This window comes from Phyllobates terribilis, unplaced genomic scaffold (genome assembly GCF_046119375.1).
Source record: "Phyllobates terribilis strain yellow unplaced genomic scaffold, ASM4611937v1 Scaffold_12__6_contigs__length_324123572, whole genome shotgun sequence".
NCBI lineage: Eukaryota > Metazoa > Chordata > Amphibia > Anura > Dendrobatidae > Phyllobates > Phyllobates terribilis.
Window position 1 is genome coordinate 218,341,691 of NW_027362772.1, and position 20,301 is coordinate 218,361,991.

Below are 20,301 nucleotides of genomic sequence, written 5' to 3' on the forward strand. Positions count from 1 at the left end.
CGATGACAGCTGATTGGCGGGGATATCCTAGGGATAGGTCTTTAATTAAAAAGTAGTGGACAACCTCTTTAATTACTGTAACGCACCAGAAAGTTTAACCGGTTCCCGACCGCCCACTGTAGATAAACGTTGGCGCTTGCTGGGCTCTGTGCAGCGCCGACGTTTAAAAACGGTGGGTGGTCTCGCAGCGCTCAGGACCCCCAGGGTCCTGCAAGCGCTGCGATTCCGGTGCAGAGCGTTAGCTCTGACAGGGTACATCATCGGGACCTGATTAGATCAGGTCCCAGTGATGTTAACCCCTTGCTGTCTTCTATATGCTGTGATCTATAGTGATCGCGGCATATAGGAGACAGCAGGAGGAGAGGGGGTCGTCTTACCTCTCCGAAGACCTCCGTTTCCTTCCAGGACCTGGGGTTGCTATGGCAGCTGGAGGTCACATGACCGCCTCCAGCTCTGCCATATATGGTGTCCTGTCTGGCTCAGCCTGCAAGCTGAGCCAGAAAGGAGACTGACTTAAACAGTCAGGGAAGATCTCATGTAATGTAATATATGTCTATTACATTACATGAGATCAGTGATCAGAAAAATAAAAATTAATGTCCCATACAGGGACTAAGTAAAAATGTAAAAAAAAGTAAAAAAAAAGTTTTTAAACTATTAAAAAAAAAAATCACAAAATAAATAAAAATAAATAAATAAAATATTAAACCAATAAATCCGTATATTTTTACAAAACCAAAAAAAGTACACATATTTGGTATCGCCGCGTCCGAAACAACCCGAGCTATAAAACTGTCTCACTAATTAACTCCTTCTGTGCACACCATAATAAAAATAAATAAAAAACGGAGCAAAAAAATATGCTTTTTCATCATATCGCCAAACAAAAAGTGGAAAAAAATGCGATCAAAAAACAAAATAGAAATAAAAATGGTACCGCTGAAAACGTCATCTTGTTCCACAAAAAAAAAGCTGCCATACAGCTCCATCAGCCAAAAAATAAAAAAGTTATAGCGCTCAGAATAAAGCAATGCAAAAAAAATATTTTTTTCTATAAAATTGTTTTATTGTGTAAAAGCGCCAAAACATAAAAAAATACAGTAAGTGTAGTATCGCTATAAACGTACTTACCCCAAGAATAACGCTGCCTGATCACTTTTACCACACGCAGAACGGCATAAAAAAAACCCTCAAAAAACTATTCCTGAATTGTTTGTTTTTGTTAATTTTACCTCCCAAAAAACGGAATAGAAAGCGATCAAAAAATGTCACGTTCCCAAAAATGGTACCAATAAAAATGTCAACTCGTCCCGCAAAAAACAAGCCATCACATGACTCTGTCGGCCGAAATATGGAAAAATTATAGCTCTCAAAATATGGTGATGCAAAAACTAGATTTTGCAAAAAAAGCGTATTTTAGTGTGTGACAGCTGTCAGTCATAAAAACCCGATATAAATCTGGTATCTCTGTAATCGCACCGACCCAAAGAATAAAGTAATCTCATCACTTATACCGCACGAGGAACGGCGTAAAAAATAAATAAAATCAATTCTTCACCTGCTACTGATTTGTTTATTATGTCTCCCAAAGATCCCAGTAAGGCTCTGCTCACATTTATCCTGTGCTCTGCGCTGAGCACTTACACCAGAGTTTCCGTGTAAATCTCTGAAATACGTGATTCAGCCGGAACCCATGATGGAAGATTCCCTGTAATGAGGCAGATATAGGCCACGGTGTCATTTGTTTTAGGCGTGCATAAAAGTGCGGTTGGCCACAGTTTTGTGCACTTCTGAAAAAAAGGACACCGCTAAACAGAGGCCAGAAGGAGTCCAGAGTAACTCTGCTGCCTCATTATAGTGAATGGATCCTGCAGGGGTTTCATCTGAATTACATCACTTGGAAATTTAGATGGAAACCCCGATGTAAGTGCTCAGCCTAGAGCGCCGGATAAATGTTACGTAAAATGTTCCCAATAAAGGCTTCAACTCAGTCCTCAAAAAAAGCTAGTCCCCACTCAGGTCCGTCATCTGTTAAAAATATAAGGGACTTCCAAGTTACTGGTAGCAGAAAGGCTCTGGAAAAGCAAAATGACCCTTGCCCCCCTAAAGAAATTCAGAAAATTTCGTGCTCCCAAATCCAAATGCCTATTCTACAATAATTTGTTCTCCAATTGTCAAATAGCGCTCCGTCCCCCCCAGATCTCGCCGTACGGCTGAGCGGTACGATACAGCCACATATGGGGTATTGCCACTTTTAGAAGAAATTGTGTGACACATTTCGGCACCATTTTTACCCATTGCCCTGTGTGAAAATGTAAAATCTGAGGGTAAAACATTTTTTTGTGGTAAAAATATAATTATGCTTTTTTCACTGCCCAATGGTATAAATTTAAAAATTAAAAAATGCTCACTACTTCCCTAGATGAATTCCTTGAGAGGTGTAGTTTACAAAATGGGGTCACTTGTGGGGGTTTCTGCTGTTTTGGCATGTCAGCGACTCTTCAAATGTGACATGGTGTCTGCTGCCTATCCCAGCCAACATAGCGCTCCTTTCTCTTCCGAACCCTGCCGTACACCAAAGCAGTGGTTTTCCCCAACATATGGGGTATCGGCGTACTCAGGAGAAATTGCACAACAAATTTCATGGTGCAATTTATCCTGTTACCCTTATGATAATGCAAAATTAGGGAATGAAAAACATTTTTTATGGGAAAAATGTGAAAATTTTATTTTTACGGCTCAATATTATAAACTTCTGTGAAGCAGCTGGGGGTGCAAGGTGCTCACCACACATCTAGATAAGTTCCCTAAGGGGTCTAGTTTCCAAAATGGTGGCACTTGTGGGGGGTTTCCACTGTTTAGGCACATTAGAGGCTCCCCAAATGCGACATGGCGTCTGCTAATTATTCAAACAAATTTTACATTCAAAAAGTCAAATGGCGCTCCTTCCCTTTCAAACCCTGCCATGCGCCCAAACAGTAATTTGCCTCCACATATGGGGTATCAGCGTGTTCAGGAGAAATTGCACAACAAATTTCATGGTGCAATTTATCCTATTACCCTTATGATAATGCAAAATTAAGGGATGAAAAACGGTTTTGTGGGAAAAATGTGCAAATTTTATTTTTACAGCTCAATATTATAAACTTCTGTGAAGCACCTTGGGGTTCAAGGTGCTCATCACACATCTAGATAAGTTCCCTAAGGGGTCTAGTTTCCAAAATGGTGTCACTTGTGGGGGGTTTCCACTGTTTAGGCACATCAGGAGCTCTCCAAACGCAACATGGCGTCTGCTAATTATTCCGACAAATTTTACATTCAAAAAGTCAAATGGCGCTCCTTCCCTTTCAAACCCTGCCATGTGCCCAAACAGTAATTTGCCTCCACATATGGGGTATCGGCGTGTTCAGGAGAAATTGCACAACAAATTTCATGGTGCAATTTATCCTATTACCCTTATGATAATGCAAAATTAAGGGATGAAAAACGGTTTTGTGGGAAAAATGTGAAAATTTTATTTTTACAGCTCAATATTATAAACTTCTGTGAAGCACCTTGGGGTTCAAGGTGCTCACCACACATCTAGATAAGTTCCCTAAGGGGTCTAGTTTCCAAAATGGTGTCACTTGTGGGGGGTTTCCACTGTTTAGGCACATCAGGAGCTCTCCAAATGCAACATGGCGTCTGCTAATTATTCCGACAAATTTTACATTCAAAAAGTCAAATGGCGCTCCTTCCCTTTCAAACCCTGCCATGTGCCCAAACAGTAATTTGCCTTCACATATGGGGTATCGGTGTGTTCAGGAGAAATTGCACAACAAATTTCATGGTGCAATTTATCCTATTACCCTTATGATAATGCAAAATTAAGGGATGAAAAACGGTTTTGTGGGAAAAATGTGAAAATTTTATTTTTACAGCTCAATATTATAAACTTCTGTGAAGCACCTTGGGGTTCAAGGTGCTCACCACACATCTAGATAAGTTCCCTAAGGGGTCTAGTTTCCAAAATGGTGTCACTTGTGGGGGGTTTCCACTGTTTAGGCACATCAGGAGCTCTCCAAACGCAACATGGCTCTGCTAATTATTCCGACAAATTTTACATTCAAAAAGTCAAATGGCGCTCCTTCCCTTTCAAACCCTGCCATGTGCCCAAACAGTAAATTGCCTCCACATATGGGGTATCGGTGTGTTCAGGAGAAATTGCACAACAAATTTCATGGTGCAATTTATCCTATTACCCTTATGATAATGCAAAATTAAGGGATGAAAAACGGTTTTGTGGGAAAAATGTGAAAATTTTATTTTTACAGCTCAATATTATAAACTTCTGTGAAGCACCTTGGGGTTCAAGGTGCTCATCACACATCTAGATAAGTTCCCTAAGGGGTCTAGTTTCCAAAATGGTGTCACTTGTGGGGGGTTTCCACTGTTTAGGCACATCAGGAGCTCTCCAAACGCAACATGGCGTCTGCTAATTATTCAAACAAATTTTACATTCAAAAAGTCAAATGGCGCTCCTTCCCTTTCAAACCCTGCCATGTGCCCAAACAGTAATTTGCCTCCACATATGGGGTATCGGCGTGTTCAGGAGAAATTGTGCAATTTATCCTATTACCCTTATGATAATGCAAAATTAAGGGATGAAAAACGGTTTTGTGGGAAAAATGTGAAAATTTTATTTTTACAGCTCAATATTACAAACTTCTGTGAAGCACCTTGGGGTTCAAGGTGCTCACCACACATCTAGATAAGTTCCCTAAGGGGTCTAGTTTCCAAAATGGTGTCACTTGTGGGGGGTTTCCACTGTTTAGGCACATCAGGAGCTCTCCAAACGCAACATGGCGTCTGCTAATTATTCCGACAAATTTTACATTCAAAAAGTCAAATGGCGCTCCTTCCCTTTCAAACCCTGCCATGTGCCCAAACAGTAAATTGCCTCCACATATGGGGTATCGGCGTGTTCAGGAGAAATTGCACAACAAATTTCATGGTGCAATTTATCCTATTACCCTTATGATAATGCAAAATTAAGGGATGAAAAACGGTTTTGTGGGAAAAATGTGAAAATTTTATTTTTACAGCTCAATATTATAAACTTCTGTGAAGCACCTTGGGGTTCAAGGTGCTCACCACACATCTAGATAAGTTCCCTAAGGGGTCTAGTTTCCAAAATGGTGTCACTTGTGGGGGGTTTCCACTGTTTAGGCACATCAGGAGCTCTCCAAACGCAACATGGCGTCTGCTAATTATTCAGACAAATTTTACATTCAAAAAGTCTAATGGCGCTCCTTCCCTTCCGAACCCTGCAGTGAGCCCAAACAGTGGTTTTCCCTCACATATGGGGTATCAGCACGCTCAAGAGAAATTGCACAAAAAAATTTGGGGTCCATTTTTTCCTGTTACCCCTGTGAAAATAAAAAAAATTGGGTCTAAAGTAACATTTTTGTGAAAAAAGTTAAATGTTAATTTTTTTCTTCCACATTCCAAAAATTCCTGTGAAGCACCTGAAGGGTTAATAAAGTTCTTGAATGTGGTTTTGAGCACCTTGAGGGGTGCAGTTTTTAGAATGGTGTCACTTTTGGGTATTTTCTGTCATAAAGACCCCTCAAAGTGACTTCAAATATGATGTGGTCCCTAAAAAAATGTTTTTGTAAATTTTGTTGGAAAAATGAGAAATCGCTGGTCAACTTTTAACCCTTATAGCTCCCTAACAAAAAAAAATTTTGGTTCCAAAATTGTGCTGATGTAAAGTAGACATGTGGGAAATGTTATTTATTAACTATTTTGTGTGACATATCTCTCTGATTTAAGGGCATGAAAATTCAAAGTTTGAAAATTGCAAAATTTTCAAAATTTTCACCAAATTTCTGATTTTTTCACAAATAAACGCAAGTTATATCGAAGAAATTTTACCACTATCATGAAGTACAATATGTAATGAAAAAACAATCTCAGAATCAGGGGAATACGTTGAAGCGTTCCAGAGTAATTACTTCATAAACTGACAGTGGTCAGAATTGAAAAAATTGGCCCGGTCACGGAGGCAAAAACAGGCTCTGGCGCGAAGTGGTTAACAAACTTCTGGAATACGGTTTTGTATTAATTAAGGGGTGCTGCTCTTAAATAGGGGTCTTGTTAGGGTTTTTTTTACATAGGCATTTCAAAATGATGTGGTCCATAAAAAATATTTTTTACATTTCTTTGAAAAAATGAAAAATTGGTACTAAACTTTTCAGCCTTCTAACATTTTAACAAAATAATGGGACGTTTCAAAAATGATCCTGACGTAAAGACAAAGGGCAAACCTTAACTATTAACTATTCATTTGGGCATAACTATCTGACTTGAGAGTATAAAAATGTAAAGTTTTAAAACTACTAATTTTTCTATATTTTTATCACCCTTGATATTTTAATAACTAAGCACAAATCACATTGACTTAAATTCACCAAATGCATAAAGTGCAATGTGTTACAGAAAATAATGAGAGAATCATTGGGATGGGAATGAGCATTCCAAAGTTATTACCACATAAAGTGACAAATGTCACATTTTAAAATGATAGCCTGCACAGGAACGCCGAAACTAACTGCGAGGGGTAGGGTTTAAATGTGGAAGTAGAATATTGTGAATATGCACTAGAAAAGGGACCTGCTTTTTACAGCTTTAGGTGTACTTCACTAATATGTGTATGAAAACAGTTTAAAAGCGGTTATTAATCATTAAACTCTTACTAACATATGACGTACTGCAACATCATATGTCTGCTCCCTGACTTTGATGCGGGCTCGCGCGATGATTTAATCGGCCATCATCGGGTGTCATTACGAATCTCCTGTGAAAGCCAAACTGTAGCTGCCATTCATACGAGATTGTGGTTTTTACTACAGACAATCACGGCTTCAAGTCCCCCAAAGGGACTATTATATACAATAAAAAGTTTTCTTAAAAAAAAAGTTTAAAAAAATATGAAAAAAACCCACAAAATTTCAAACCACTCCCCTTTTACCCGATTAAAAATAAAACAAAAATAAAACAATTAAAGTAAAGTAAAAAATACACATATTTGGTATTGCTGCATTCGTAAAAGTACAATCTATCAAAGTATAATGTAAATTAATCCGATCGGTAAACAACGTAAAGATAAAAAATATCGAAATGCTAGAATTACATCGTATGTACCCTAAAATAGTATTAGTAAAAATTTCCGATCAGGGAACAAAAAATAAACCCTCACACAGCCTCAAATACTGAAAATTTAAAACGTTACGGGTCTCGGAAAATGGCGACAAAAGCAAATTATTATTATTATTTTTTTTTTTACATATTTCTGATTTTTTTTTCACCACTTACATAAAAATAAACCTATACATGTTTGGTATCTGCGTAATCATATTGACCTGGAGAATCATAATGGCAGGTAAGTTTTACCATATAATGTACATGCTAAATAAAAAAAATGGTGAAATTGCACTTTTTTTGCAATTTTAACGCACTTGGATTCTTTTTCCCTCTTTTCAATGCACTATGTGGTAAAATGCATGTTGTCATTCAAAAATAAAACTTGTTTTGCAAAACACAAGCCCTCATACAGTTATGTGGACGGAAAAATAAAAAAGCTATGGCTCTTGGAAGAAGGGGAGGAAAAAAAAATAAAACGAAAAAAAGGAAAATAGCCTTGTCATTAAAAAGTTACACAATATTAATTTTGTTAATGATTAGTTCAAAGTTCTCATATGAAAGTTATTACTCAGATTTGTCTAGAAGCTGCATTTTCAAGCTATATGGTGGTCTGTCAACACAAAACAGATTTCTTAAACTGAGGATCTGTTATTGTTTTGTAAATTGATGGCTGTTCTATGTGTCAGAAAAAAATTTGGACCTTGAAAAAATACAGATGGGAGGGAATAGGGGACCCAGGAGGTAGCCAGAATAGGACTAGAGGAGGAAAATCTGTATATACAACTTCAAAAGAGCATAATCACAGGAACTAAATTGTTTCCTAAATAAGTGTTTTCCAAAGCATTTTTAAATATTTAACCCCAATAAAAAAAAATTGCTACAAATATTTTGGGGAAAAAAAGCTAAAAAACAGTAATAAGAAAGTACTTATCCACTGAACTGGAAAAAATGTACCTTTTTTATAGGTAGAATAGGAAATAAATAGTGAGAGTAGCGTACATAAATTCCCCATTATCCCTCCTCCAATGGCATTATAAATAATTAAAATAACATAGTTAAAACACACATTAAGCTAAAAAAAAATCACATTGTAACCAGTACACATGTTAGTACAGAGGGGTGTATTAACTCCACGATCAAGTAACCTCATCGGCCGTGTATGATCTAGCCTATTATAGTGTGAACGCTCTCCAGTTTACTCAAGTCATCAATCCTGTCAAAATCACCTGGTGTCCCCCCTCGAATCTAAGGGCAAATCACAGCCACCAAAAAAAGAGGGTCCAGGTCCTCCTTACATCCAGCTGTGACTCGCACTCACACAATACAGGTCAGATCATACATGGACTAATTATGTCACTTGAGCCTGGAGTAACTTCACCTCTCTGTACAAACATGAGTAGTGGTTACAATGTGATTTTTTTTTTAGCTTAATGTGTATTTTTGTAATTATTTATAGTTCATATGCCATTGGAGGATAATGGGGAGGAGTTTGCATGAGTTACCGGTTGGTCCATCTGGATAAATATCTCTATTTGTCGTGTGTATAATTGTCTTTTTTTTAATCTGTTCTAACAAAGGCTAAAATATTGCTGTTTTTGGGTTGATATGTTATTCATCTGAATATTGATTCTAGTTGCCAAAAAATTCTGGTCTCTTTGATACATTTATACTGGAATTGCTGACATTTGATGGAGAGCCGCCCCAAGATACAGTAGCACAACGCTATAGGAGTAGTGCAGGGAATTCAGCTATAGAAATATAGTCAACAGGGTTAGACCCAAGGATTTAACTATCTGATATACTTTGAATTACTTTGCCGTGTGAAGGTTAGAGGGGGGAGGCTTATGATACAGGGGTTTGTAAATCATCACAGAGAATCCCAAGTCAAGGGGCATCATGCCCTCAGACCCATGACATAACACAGGGCATCAGTTTTGCCTGAAGTCTCACTTTAAGATTGAGGCTATATGGCAATTTTGGCAAAGATCAAAAATCACTCTATGATCATATTTCAGGTGAATGGGATTAAATTGGGACCTCTAGAGTACCTCGACAAGTTAGTCTCAAAAATTCCAACTTGTTCTGGCTTTTTGCAATTTCCTTGTTGTGGTACCCAAAGGGGACGCAATGCACCCCCATTCACTTGCATTACTCTGTAATGTAGTAGCTGCACAGAGTGATCTTTGGCCATACTTCCTGTGTCGAAGCCTATGTCACTGTGTAACCCCAGCCTAAATTGTACACTAAAGTGGTTTTTTAACACCTACCTAGCTCATATTTCATCTGAACTTTGAAGTACTTGCTGTGAGCAATTAAATGACCTTGTTCTGTGAAACAGACCTGTGTGAATTACAAGCCTTATTACTGGTTACTTACTGTATGTTAGTAATTGTACTTTATTCTCGGGAAAAAAAAATTGACATAAACATTAACTTACCGTAATTAGTGAATATTTTTCATAGCCATTTTTTAGTCTTTTAGTCCCAGTAAGTCATTTGTACATGCTGAAAATAATATTTGGGTGTTTTCTATAGAGAAGCTGGAACCAGTTCGGAACCGCTTGCTAATAATTCTGGTCATCTAATTACAGGCAATCCCCGGGATACAAACAATATAAGTTCTGTAGGTTTGTTCTTAAGTTGAATTTGTTTGTAAGATGGAATAGGTAAATTTTTAAGAGTAACAGCAGACACATTTTTTGTTTGTTTTGGATAGCATACAGAAAGGTTAACACTAGAGTTGGGCAAATTTATTTGAGTGGAATTGAATTCTACTCAAATTTCGCAAAAATCTGTATACTCCAAAAAACAATTTTTCATAATTTGCTCCTGCTGAACGCCGTTTTGCTGAACCATAAAGGTCTGGCAAATGGTAAAAAAAAACATAATACTCACCTCATTGCTCACCTTTCCATGTGCCCCACTACTTGCTGCTCCCTGTCTGGTCCCCTTTTTTCCGTTGTTGTATTTCTGTCCATTTCACTAGAGGCCAGAACTTCTGGATGCATCCAGAACTTGGAGGTCATCACAAGTTCTAAGGTCGCAGCACATATCTTGATGCCACGATCTTGGAACACGCAGTGACCTCCAAGGCCTGGATGTGGCCAGAAGTCATGGTTTATAGTGAAAAGTCCAAAGATACAGCGCACTATGGCGAAAAGAAGAGGACCGGACAGAGAGCAGCAGGGCAGAAGGAGAGGCGAGTTATGAAATGAGTATAAGTCCATATTTTAAATAATTTTTTCTACATCTTACATTCGTAACTACAAGTCTTATGTAAGTCGGATGGTCGTACCTCGGGGACAGCTTGTATGTACTAAAACAGTTTCAACACAGTCTGCCCTGGAGTTTGTGCAGTGATTACCATTTTCTTAAAAAATCAAATACCATCTTCAATAAAAATGTTGTGTCCGGCTCTTTAGACAAATGTTGCTTGGTCTGTTAGGGGTTAATAAAGTCAAGGAGCAGAGTATGTCAGGTTGACCAATTGTGACCTAGGAAATGTATATAGGGCATTATAATATGACTGAAAAAAACGTCTTCACCGCTCACAATTCTCACGCATTTGATCTCCCTTTTCCAGGTTCCACAATTTCATTAAATTTCCTCCTTTTGTCTCTTGTCCTTTATGACAAAGGGAGTCGGATTCTTTCCACATGTCTTTACCCTGAGCACTGAACCGTCTTACAAATTGGATTGTTACCAGTCCTCACAACACAATCCTGTGCTATTTGTACAAGCTAACCAGAAAATCTGATTTTTGTTCTTTATTTATTTATTTTTATTTTTTTAGAAATCATTAATTTTTTTAAACTTCTTAATTTACCGACTGAAATATGTCGTCTATGTTTAACCCTATGTTTCTCTTCTTACTTTCTTTTAGCCTCCAGCTCTTCTCCAGTGCATCATAATACCTGGTTGTTCTGCCTACTCATATGCCAGATCACCGTACTCGGATTTTATTTATAAAACTGAAAATTAACGTAACAAAGGGACTGAAAACAAAGATGTTATTTGGGAAAATGTAGCCCCGGAAGCAAAATTCTGCAAGGTGCAAGAGAAAAAAAAAAAGACATTCTTACAATGTATACTCAGATATTTAATTAAACGCAGTTTGAGTGATTTTTCCAAGCAATAAATGGCTGTTAACCATTATATGGAAACTGTCCCCAACTTGGGTTCGTCAGGTTACTCTTATCACATTTCTCGGACCACCCGTTTATCTACACTTTAAATTCAAGACTTCACAAAACTTTTTTTTTTTTTTTTACTTATTTAGCTTCCGTTAATTAAATCTTTTTTTTGTTGGGGCCATCTCATTGCATTTCTTGAAATGATGTACGGAAACATTAGTTGTCTAAAAATTTACAGAATAGTAGGAAACAATGTAAAATAGATCACAAATTGTACGTAACCATTAAAATATTATATAACCGAAAATGAAGTAACAGAAGGAAGCTGCTGTTACAGCGGAGAATTTCTTAGGGCAGAAGGAAACATAACTGAGTGAATCTGAGGTTGTGTGCTCTATTATATCAATATGTGACTATAAGGAAACTCAGGAAAAGCTTGAACTTACACCATATAGACATTGCATCCTAGCTAATAATACGAGATAGAAGCGATAATGATGAAATGTCACATTAATATTGGCTGCCACCAGTTATTGTGCTAGAGTTTAGATTAATACATCCAGTGACCATATCAGCTGCACGTCATAGAAGAAATGCGGCTCGGAGCACATTTTTTTATATTTAATGTCCTTAAAAACGATCGAATATTAGGCACCACCAATAGGACATTATTGTTTATAGGCAACATTATCTTTTTCTTTTTGCATTCCTGTGTCATGTAGGACACGGAAAATGATTGTGCTGAGCTTTTTTCAAAGAAACAGCGCCACTCTCGTCCATAGACTGTGTCTGGTATTGCAGCTCATCCTTATACAAGTGCAATATCGGACACAGGCCATTGGCAAGAGTGCTGCGATATATGGCAAAATAATCATTTTTTTCATAATCAGCCAATATGTCTGCAGTGCAGCTTGTCATTAGTAAGAGGATTTATACTTTTGTGTAACACCTATGTTCCTATAAACTATGCAAATTGCCTTTTCAGAGAGGAAGAGGACTAGAACTCTAGCGCCACCTATTGGAAGTCGCAATCCTAAAAGTCAATATCGACCCTTTAGCGAGCCTTGCCACATGACTTAGGATAAGAAGCCAAACCAGAAGCTCAATTTGCAGACACAGTGTTTCGGGCTGTCATGTGGCAAGGCTTGTTAAAGGGTCGATATTGACTTGTAGGATCGCTGCTTCCAATAGGTGGCGCTAGAGTTCAAGTCCTCGTCCTCTCTGAAGAGACAATTTACATATTTAATTTCCCAGCGAAGCATTGCACGGCCTATAAGTCTCCTTACACCAGAATGTCACTCCCCGCAATAAGAAAGGTTACTCCTTAGATTCCTGTAAATTATATCACACCTTACACTTAAGGACCAAAAATACTATATACTGTACGCAGATCACATTTGTACATTTCAGCATTTACCAATTCAGCTTCCATCTACTTACACAAATACAAAAGATCATTATGTATCATGCGTTACTGACATTCTGTAGTGATAAGACTGTCAGTACACTTCTGCACGTACCATTGTAGAAAAGCAGACGTCAAAGTAAATGTCATTGGGCAGACCAATATGTACAGTATTTCTCATTATTGAAAATGCATCAGTTTCCCAAGCAGCTCCCTCTGTCAGACTCATATTAGGATTTCATGCTTTAAAGGAAATCTATCAGCAGGTTTTGTTATGTAATCCAAGAGCAACGTGTTGTAGGGTCAGAGAACCTGATTCCAGCAATGTAGCAAGTAACTTACTGTGTGCAGCACTTGTGATAAAATTATAGTTTTCTCTGCTGTAGATCTAGCGATGCTGAGCTCTGTATAAGCCCGCCCACACCACTGATTGGTAGCTTTCTGTGTACACTCAGGCAGAAAGCAGCCAATCAGTGGTGGGGCGGGGTTGGAAAAAGAGACCCCTAGTCTTCTAGTGATAATCTCCTGCTGACAAAACACAGCCCAGTAAGTGACACATTGCTGGAATCGGGGTGTCTGTCCCTACATCATGCTGCTCTCAGATTACATAGCAAATACTTGCTGACAAATTCTATATGCTCACACCTATAAATACAGATAAAATCACACCCATTCCTAAGGCAGATGTAGATGTACAGTGGGGAAAATAAGTATTTGATTCACTGCCGATTTTGCTAATTTTTCCATATACAAAGAATGGAGAGGTCTGTAATTTTTATCGTCGGTACACCTCACCTGTGAGAGACAGAATCTAAAAATAAAAACCAGAAAATCACATTGTATGATTTTTACATAATTACATTGCATTTTATTGTATAAAATAAGTATTTGATACATAAGAAAAAACAGAACTTAATATTTGGTACAGAAACCTTTGTTTTCAATTACAGAGGTCAGACGATTCCTGTAGTTCTTGACCAAGTTTGCACAACCTAGAGCAGGGATTTTGATCACCTACCAATCAGCAAGAATTTTGACTCTCATAGACCTGTTAGTATTTCTTTAAGAAGCCATCCTACTCTGCACTCATTACCTGTATTAATTGCACCTGTTTGAACTCGTTACCTGTATAAAAGACACCTGTCCACACAATCAATCACACTACAACCTCTCCACCATGGCCTAGTCTAAAGAGCTGTCTAAGGACACCAGGGACAAAATTGTAGACCTGCACAAGGCTGAGATGGGCTAGAGGACAATAGGAAAGCAGCTTGGCGAGAAGGCAACAAATTTTGGCATAATTATTAGAAAATGGAAGAAACACAAGATGACTGTCACTCTTCCTTGGTCTGGGGCTCCATGCAATATCTCACCTCATGGAGTAAGGATGATTCTGAGAAAGGTCAAGAATCAGAACAGAACTACATGAAAGGACCTGGTCAATGACCTGAAGAGAGCTGGGACCACAGTCTCAAACATTACCATTAGTAACACACAACGCCGTCATGGATTAAAATCCTGCAGGACAAGCAAGGTACCCCTGCTCACGCCAGCACATGTCCAGGCCCATTTGAAGTTCACCAGTGACCATCTGGATTATCCAAAGGAGGCATGCGAGAAGGTCATGTAGTCAGAGGAGACCAAAATACAACTTTTTGGTATCAACTCCACTCGCTGTGTTTGGAGGAAGTAGAAGGATGAGTACAACCCCAAGAGCACCATCCCAACCATGAAGCATGGTGGGGGAAACATCATACTTTGGGAGTGCTTTTCTGCAAAGGGGACAGGATGACTGCACAGTATTGAAGGGAGGATGGATGGGGTCATGTATCGCAAGATTGTGGCCAACAACCTTCTTCCCTCAGTAAGAGTATTGAAGATGGGTCGTAGCTGGGTCTTCCAGCATGACAATGATTCGAAAAACACAGACAGGGCAACTAAGCAGTGGCTCCGTAAGAAGCATTTCAAGGTCCTGGAGTGGCCTAGCCAGTCTCCAGACCTGAACACAATAGAAAATCTTTGGAGGGAACTGAAACTCAATGTTGCCCATCGACAGCCCTGAAACCTGAAAGATCTGGAGAAGATCTGTATGGAGGAGTGGGCCAAAATCCCTGCTGCAGTGCGTGCAAACCTGGTCAAGAACTACAGGAATCGTCTGACCTCTGTAATTGCAAACAAAGGTTTCTGTACCAAATATTAAGTTCTGTTTTTCTATTGTATCAAATAATTATTTCATGCAATAAAATGCAAATTAATTATGTAAAAATCATACAATGTGATTTTCTGGATTTTTTTTTTAGATTCTGTCTCTCACAGGTGAAGTGTACCTACGAAAAAAATTACGGACCTCTCCATTCTTTGCAGGTGGGAAAACTTGCAAAATCGGCAGCTATCAAATAGTTATTTTCCCCACTGTATATTAGATGTAGAGCAGTCAGGAACTGTCGGCCTTACTTGTATCGCTGTTCATGTAGTTACTTGCACTCCTGAATTATGTACACATAACTTCTATTGATATTGTATTCTTCTATATATAGTTTTCTATTCGCTTTTAGGCTATGTGCCCACGATGCAGAAATGAAGCTGAAAATTTCCGCAGCGTTTCTGCATGTTCTTGGCACTCAAAAACGCTTGCGGATTTTGCATTCGTTTTTGCAGCGTTTTTACATGCGGATTTGACTTATGTTTTTCAAATGCATTGGGACCTCAAATCCGCATGCAGAAACGCACAAATAATGGACATGCTGCGGATTTTTCCGCAAGGAAAATCTGCTGCAGAAAATTTCGCAGCATGGGCACAGAACATGCAGATTTTCATTGGGGATCATCGGCAACGGATTACCAAGCGTTTTGCAAGCGTTTACACTGCGGAAAATCCGCATCAAAAACGCTTGAAAAACGCATAGTGGGCACACAGCCTAAAGAGAATCAGCATAGGATGACTGTGCAAACCAAGCACCTTGTATGGGGCATAGCCCTAATGGAAATCATGCCTTTTGTGTCCAAATCCATTACTGTGTTTGCCAGTACTCTTTCTATATGCACATATGCTAATGAGATGCTCGGTGCACCCTTGTCATGGCCAAGCAGTTCAGTGCAGCTTCCAAGCTACTTGTTTTCCATCCATCTACGCCCCCCCTCTTCTTTGATTGTCAGACCTGGCAGTAAAAGAGCCAGAGGACATAAGTAGATGAGAAAGTACACTAAGCTGGTCGACCAAGGGTGCACCAAGCGCTTCATTAGCATATCTAAATAAAGAACTATTTCTGGCAGGCAGCAATGGATTTAGACACTAAAGGTCTGATTTTTATTAGGGCTTTGCTCTCTACAAAATGCTGTGCTTGGTTTGAACAGTCATTTTCTGCTGACAGTCTCACTTTAGAGTTGACTCTGTGATGGAAAAAAAATCTGTCTGTGAATTCTGTGGCAAAATACTGTATTAGATGTGGACTTTGTCGCAGATTTTGGTTGTGGATTAACAGTGTATTGACGATTTGTGACCTCAATTGTCAGGCGGATTTAAAATCCACACACTTGTGCAGATTCCACATGGATCTATTTGCGACATATTGATGAGATTTAATAAAATCTGATATAGAGCAATACACTGCACATTTTCTACTCGGAACATAATTAGCATATCCGCCCCGTTTAAGCATACCCTAAATGGTGCCAAACGTGATTTCAACAGAATGAATCACTACTACTTGTCTACTACCGCTGTACTCCATACTTACCAGTACAAATTCCGTTTACGACATGTCTTTTCTATAATATTTTAGGCTATCTTTTTCCAAATGTTCTATGAATAGTCCAGCACTCTTCCTCAATTATGTCAACTACAAACATAATTTTATACCCAGCTCCTGCAAGGAAAGGGATGGCAAACAAGAAGCCAGGAATACCCAAGACAATGCCCGAGAGTATCAAGATCAGATGCTCTAAAAAATAAGATGTAAGCACCAATATGTTATAATCATACATCGATACGCTGAACCTGATTAGCAAATGAATTGGTTCATCGGAAGCAGGTAACACAAGTGTTGTATCTAGGCACCCGAACTTAATTATGTGCCATAATATGTAAATATCAATATAACATCTGGTATTTATTGCTTTTCTGTGCAGATTCTTATTTTTGGCAAAAAAAAAAATATCCCTCTTAACTCTACAAGTTCATGCTTCAGATTCATAACGTTCATTATTCTGATTTTCAATGTTAAATTAATAAAATGAAGGCAAAAATAACATTGTGTCTTTATTTATTGAATATCATGTTTCTATATTGTGTGTCAATAATATTTAAATAAAATAAATATTAGTGATCAATATTTACCTGATAAACAAAACTGAGCCCGGTGCATGGAGGCTTTATAGAGGTACAAATAGAGTTACACATTAAGTGGTTACTGTATTTATTTTATGCAGTTATATAGCGCTGCTAATTCAGAATACAGTGCTGTATAGACATCATCACTGTCCCCATTGGGGATCACAATCTATATTCCCTATCGGTATGTCTTTGGAGTGTGGTGGGAAACTGGAGAACCCGGAGGAAACCCACACAACATACAAACTCCTTGCAGATGTTGTCCTTGGTGGGATTTGAATCTAGGACCCGCAACCATGCTGCCCACTGTATGGTGCCCTCTGTGCCAGCATATTCTCATCTAGAAAAAGAGGGTGAATGTACTAAGGCTTCATTTTGTACAGAGCTGTAATATGTCTGAAATAGACACGCATTAACCCTATTTTACATTTCTATATGCCTCATATTTTATACAGAGGCATAAAGGTTTTTCTGTAATTTCCATTTAAAAATTGTGGCACGCTCCTATGGACTCCATATGTATAGAGGTACTCTCCTCTATAAACCATGCATGTACAGTGGCTTGCAAAAGCATCCCCCCCCCCCTTGGCATTTTTTGTGTTTGCCTACTTCACAACCTAGAATTTTACTGTTTTTTTTTTTTTGAGGGTTTGCATCAGTTCATGTAAAGAACATGCCTACAACTGTGAATATTTGGTTTCCTTTTTATTGTGAAGCAAACAACAAATAGGACCAAATAACTGACATCTTCAGTATGCATAAATATTCACCCCCTAAAGTCAGTACTTTGTAGACCCTCCTTTTGCGGCAATTACAGCTGCAAGTCACTTTGGATAAGTCTCACATCTTGCCATTGGGATTCTTGCCAATTCCTCAAGGCAAAACTGCTCCAGCTCTTTCAAGTTAGATGGTTTCCTCTGGTGAACAGCAATCTTCAAGTCTGACCACAGATTCTCAATTGGATTAAGGTCTGGGCTTTGACTCAGCCACTCCAAAACATTTACATGTTTCCCCTTAATCCACTCGAGTGTTGCTTTAGCAGTAGCTTTGGGTCATTGTCTTGTTGGAAGGTGGACCTCCGTCCCAGTCTCAAATCACTGACAGACTGAAACAAGTTTTGCTCAATAATATTTCTCTATTTTGCACCATCCATCTTCCCCTCAACTCGGATCATTTTTCCTGTCCCTGATGCTGAAAAATATCTCCACAGCATGATGCTGCCACTACCATGTTTCACTGTGGGGATGGTGTTCTTGGGGTGATGAGCTGTGTTTGTTTGGCACCAGACATAGCGTTTACCTAGATGGCCAAAAAGTTCTATTTTGGTCTCATCTGACCGCAGCACCTTCCTCCATACATTTGAGGAGTTTCCCACATGTCTTTTGGCAAACTCAAAACGAGCCTTACAATTTTTGTGTATGAGGCTATGTGCCCACGATGCAGAAATGCTCCGGATTTTTCCTGAGCGTTTCAGCATCTCCCTGGCAGAAAAAACAAATGCCATTTTAGCATCACTTGGAAAGTGCTTGACAACTTGGTCACACTATATAAATCCATGCAACCAGCATGGATTTATATAGTGTGACCGTAAAAGAATGGTAAAAAATAAATATATACTTACCTTCTGATGGCCCCCGGTGTCCTTAGCGATGCATCCTGGCTTGCCGGCAGCTCGCGGTACACTAAAGGACCTGCCAACGTCAGCGGTTGCGTGACCCGTCACATGACTAAATGACGTCATGGCAGGTCCTTGAGTCCACCGCGAGCTGCCGGCAAACCAGGACGCATCGGATTAAGATACCAGGGGCCATCAGAAGGTAAGTATAATGTCAATTTTTTATTTTATTATTCTTTTTTTTACAGGTCCTATGGTACCCGGGTCCGGAGGAGAGTCTCCTCTTCTCCAAACCCGGGTACCATCCGCACATTGAAACGCATGGAATCTGTATCTGCAGATGCAGTGATGCAAATGTCATGCGCTCCAATGCAAGTCAATGGCGGCGAAAACGCCGCGCTTCCGCAAAGTAATTGGTAGTGCTGCGGATTTTTCCGCAATGATAATCCGCAGCGGATATTTCTGCAGTATGTGCACAGCACATGCGGGTTATCATTGGGGAACATGGCAGACCTTCTACCATGCGTTTTTTAAGCATTTCTGCAGCAGAATTGCCGTTGCGGAAACGCTTAAAAACGCATAATGGGCACACAGCCTGAGTAAAGGCTATTTTTCTGCCCAGTCTTCCATAAAGGCCACCTCTATGGAGTGTACGGCTTATTGTGGTAGTATGGAGAGATACTCTAGTCTTGGGAACTCTGCAGCTCCTTCAGGGTTACCTTTGGTCTCTGTGCTGCCTCTTTGATTAATGCCCTCCTTTCCCAGGCTGAGAGTTTTGGTGAGCGGCCCTCTCTTTGCAGGTTTGTTGTGGAACCATGTTCTTTCCAGTTGATGATAATAGATTTGATGGTGCTCCAGGGATCATCAGAGATTGGGATACTTTTTTATAACCCAACCCTGACTTGTACTTCTCAACAACTTGTCCCTGACTTGTTTGGAGATCTCCTTGGTCTTCATGGTGTTTGGTTAGTGGTGCCTCTTGCTTAATGGTGTTGCAGCCTCTGTTACCTTCCAGAAAAGGTAAAGTATATATACTGACAGGCATGTGACACTTAGATTACACACAGGGACGTCCTGTCACTAAGCATGTGACTTATGAAGGTTATTACTTGCACCAGAAATTTTTAGGGGCTTCATAACAAAAGGGGTGAATACATATGCACATGACAATTTTTATTTATTTTATCCCATAAATTTAATTTGTGCCTATATTTTTCTCACTTCACCAACTTAGACTATTTAGTGCTGATGCATCACACACAAATCGGATTATAAAAATATTTAAACACAGCTTGTAATGTAAAAAAAATAGGTAAAAAACCAAGGGGGGTGAATACTTTCGCAAACCACTGTAGGTGAGAACCTCTGTATCCCAAAAGTCCGATGGAATTTGTTCAGCAATGTACAGTGGCTGTAGACATATTTCTACTGCTGGGAGCCCCATTGATCCAAGAACGAGGCTCTAAATGGAGCGGCCGCTGGGCATTTCCACCACAACTCCGTTCTTTCTCCGTACTCTCTACTTGGCTATCTCTAGCTTCATTCACATCAGGCATTTTAGAGCTCTGTTCAAGGGATCAGTGGGGGTCCCAGCAGTTGGTTCCCCCCCAGTCAGCAAGTTATAACCTGTTGTT

The 20,301-nt window shown here is 39.2% G+C and overlaps 1 protein-coding gene across 1 annotated transcript in view; it reads left to right on the plus strand.

Moving 5' to 3' along the window:
* TECTA (tectorin alpha) overlaps positions 1-11,968 on the plus strand; it is a 171,274-nt gene extending 159,306 nt beyond the window's left edge. The window contains exon 23 of the mRNA XM_073656655.1: positions 11,068-11,968. Within this exon, the coding sequence (XP_073512756.1) occupies positions 11,068-11,153 (86 nt within the window). The 3' untranslated portion in view covers positions 11,154-11,968. The remainder of the gene's footprint in view (positions 1-11,067) is intronic.
* The last annotated feature ends 8,333 nt before the right edge of the window (positions 11,969-20,301 follow it).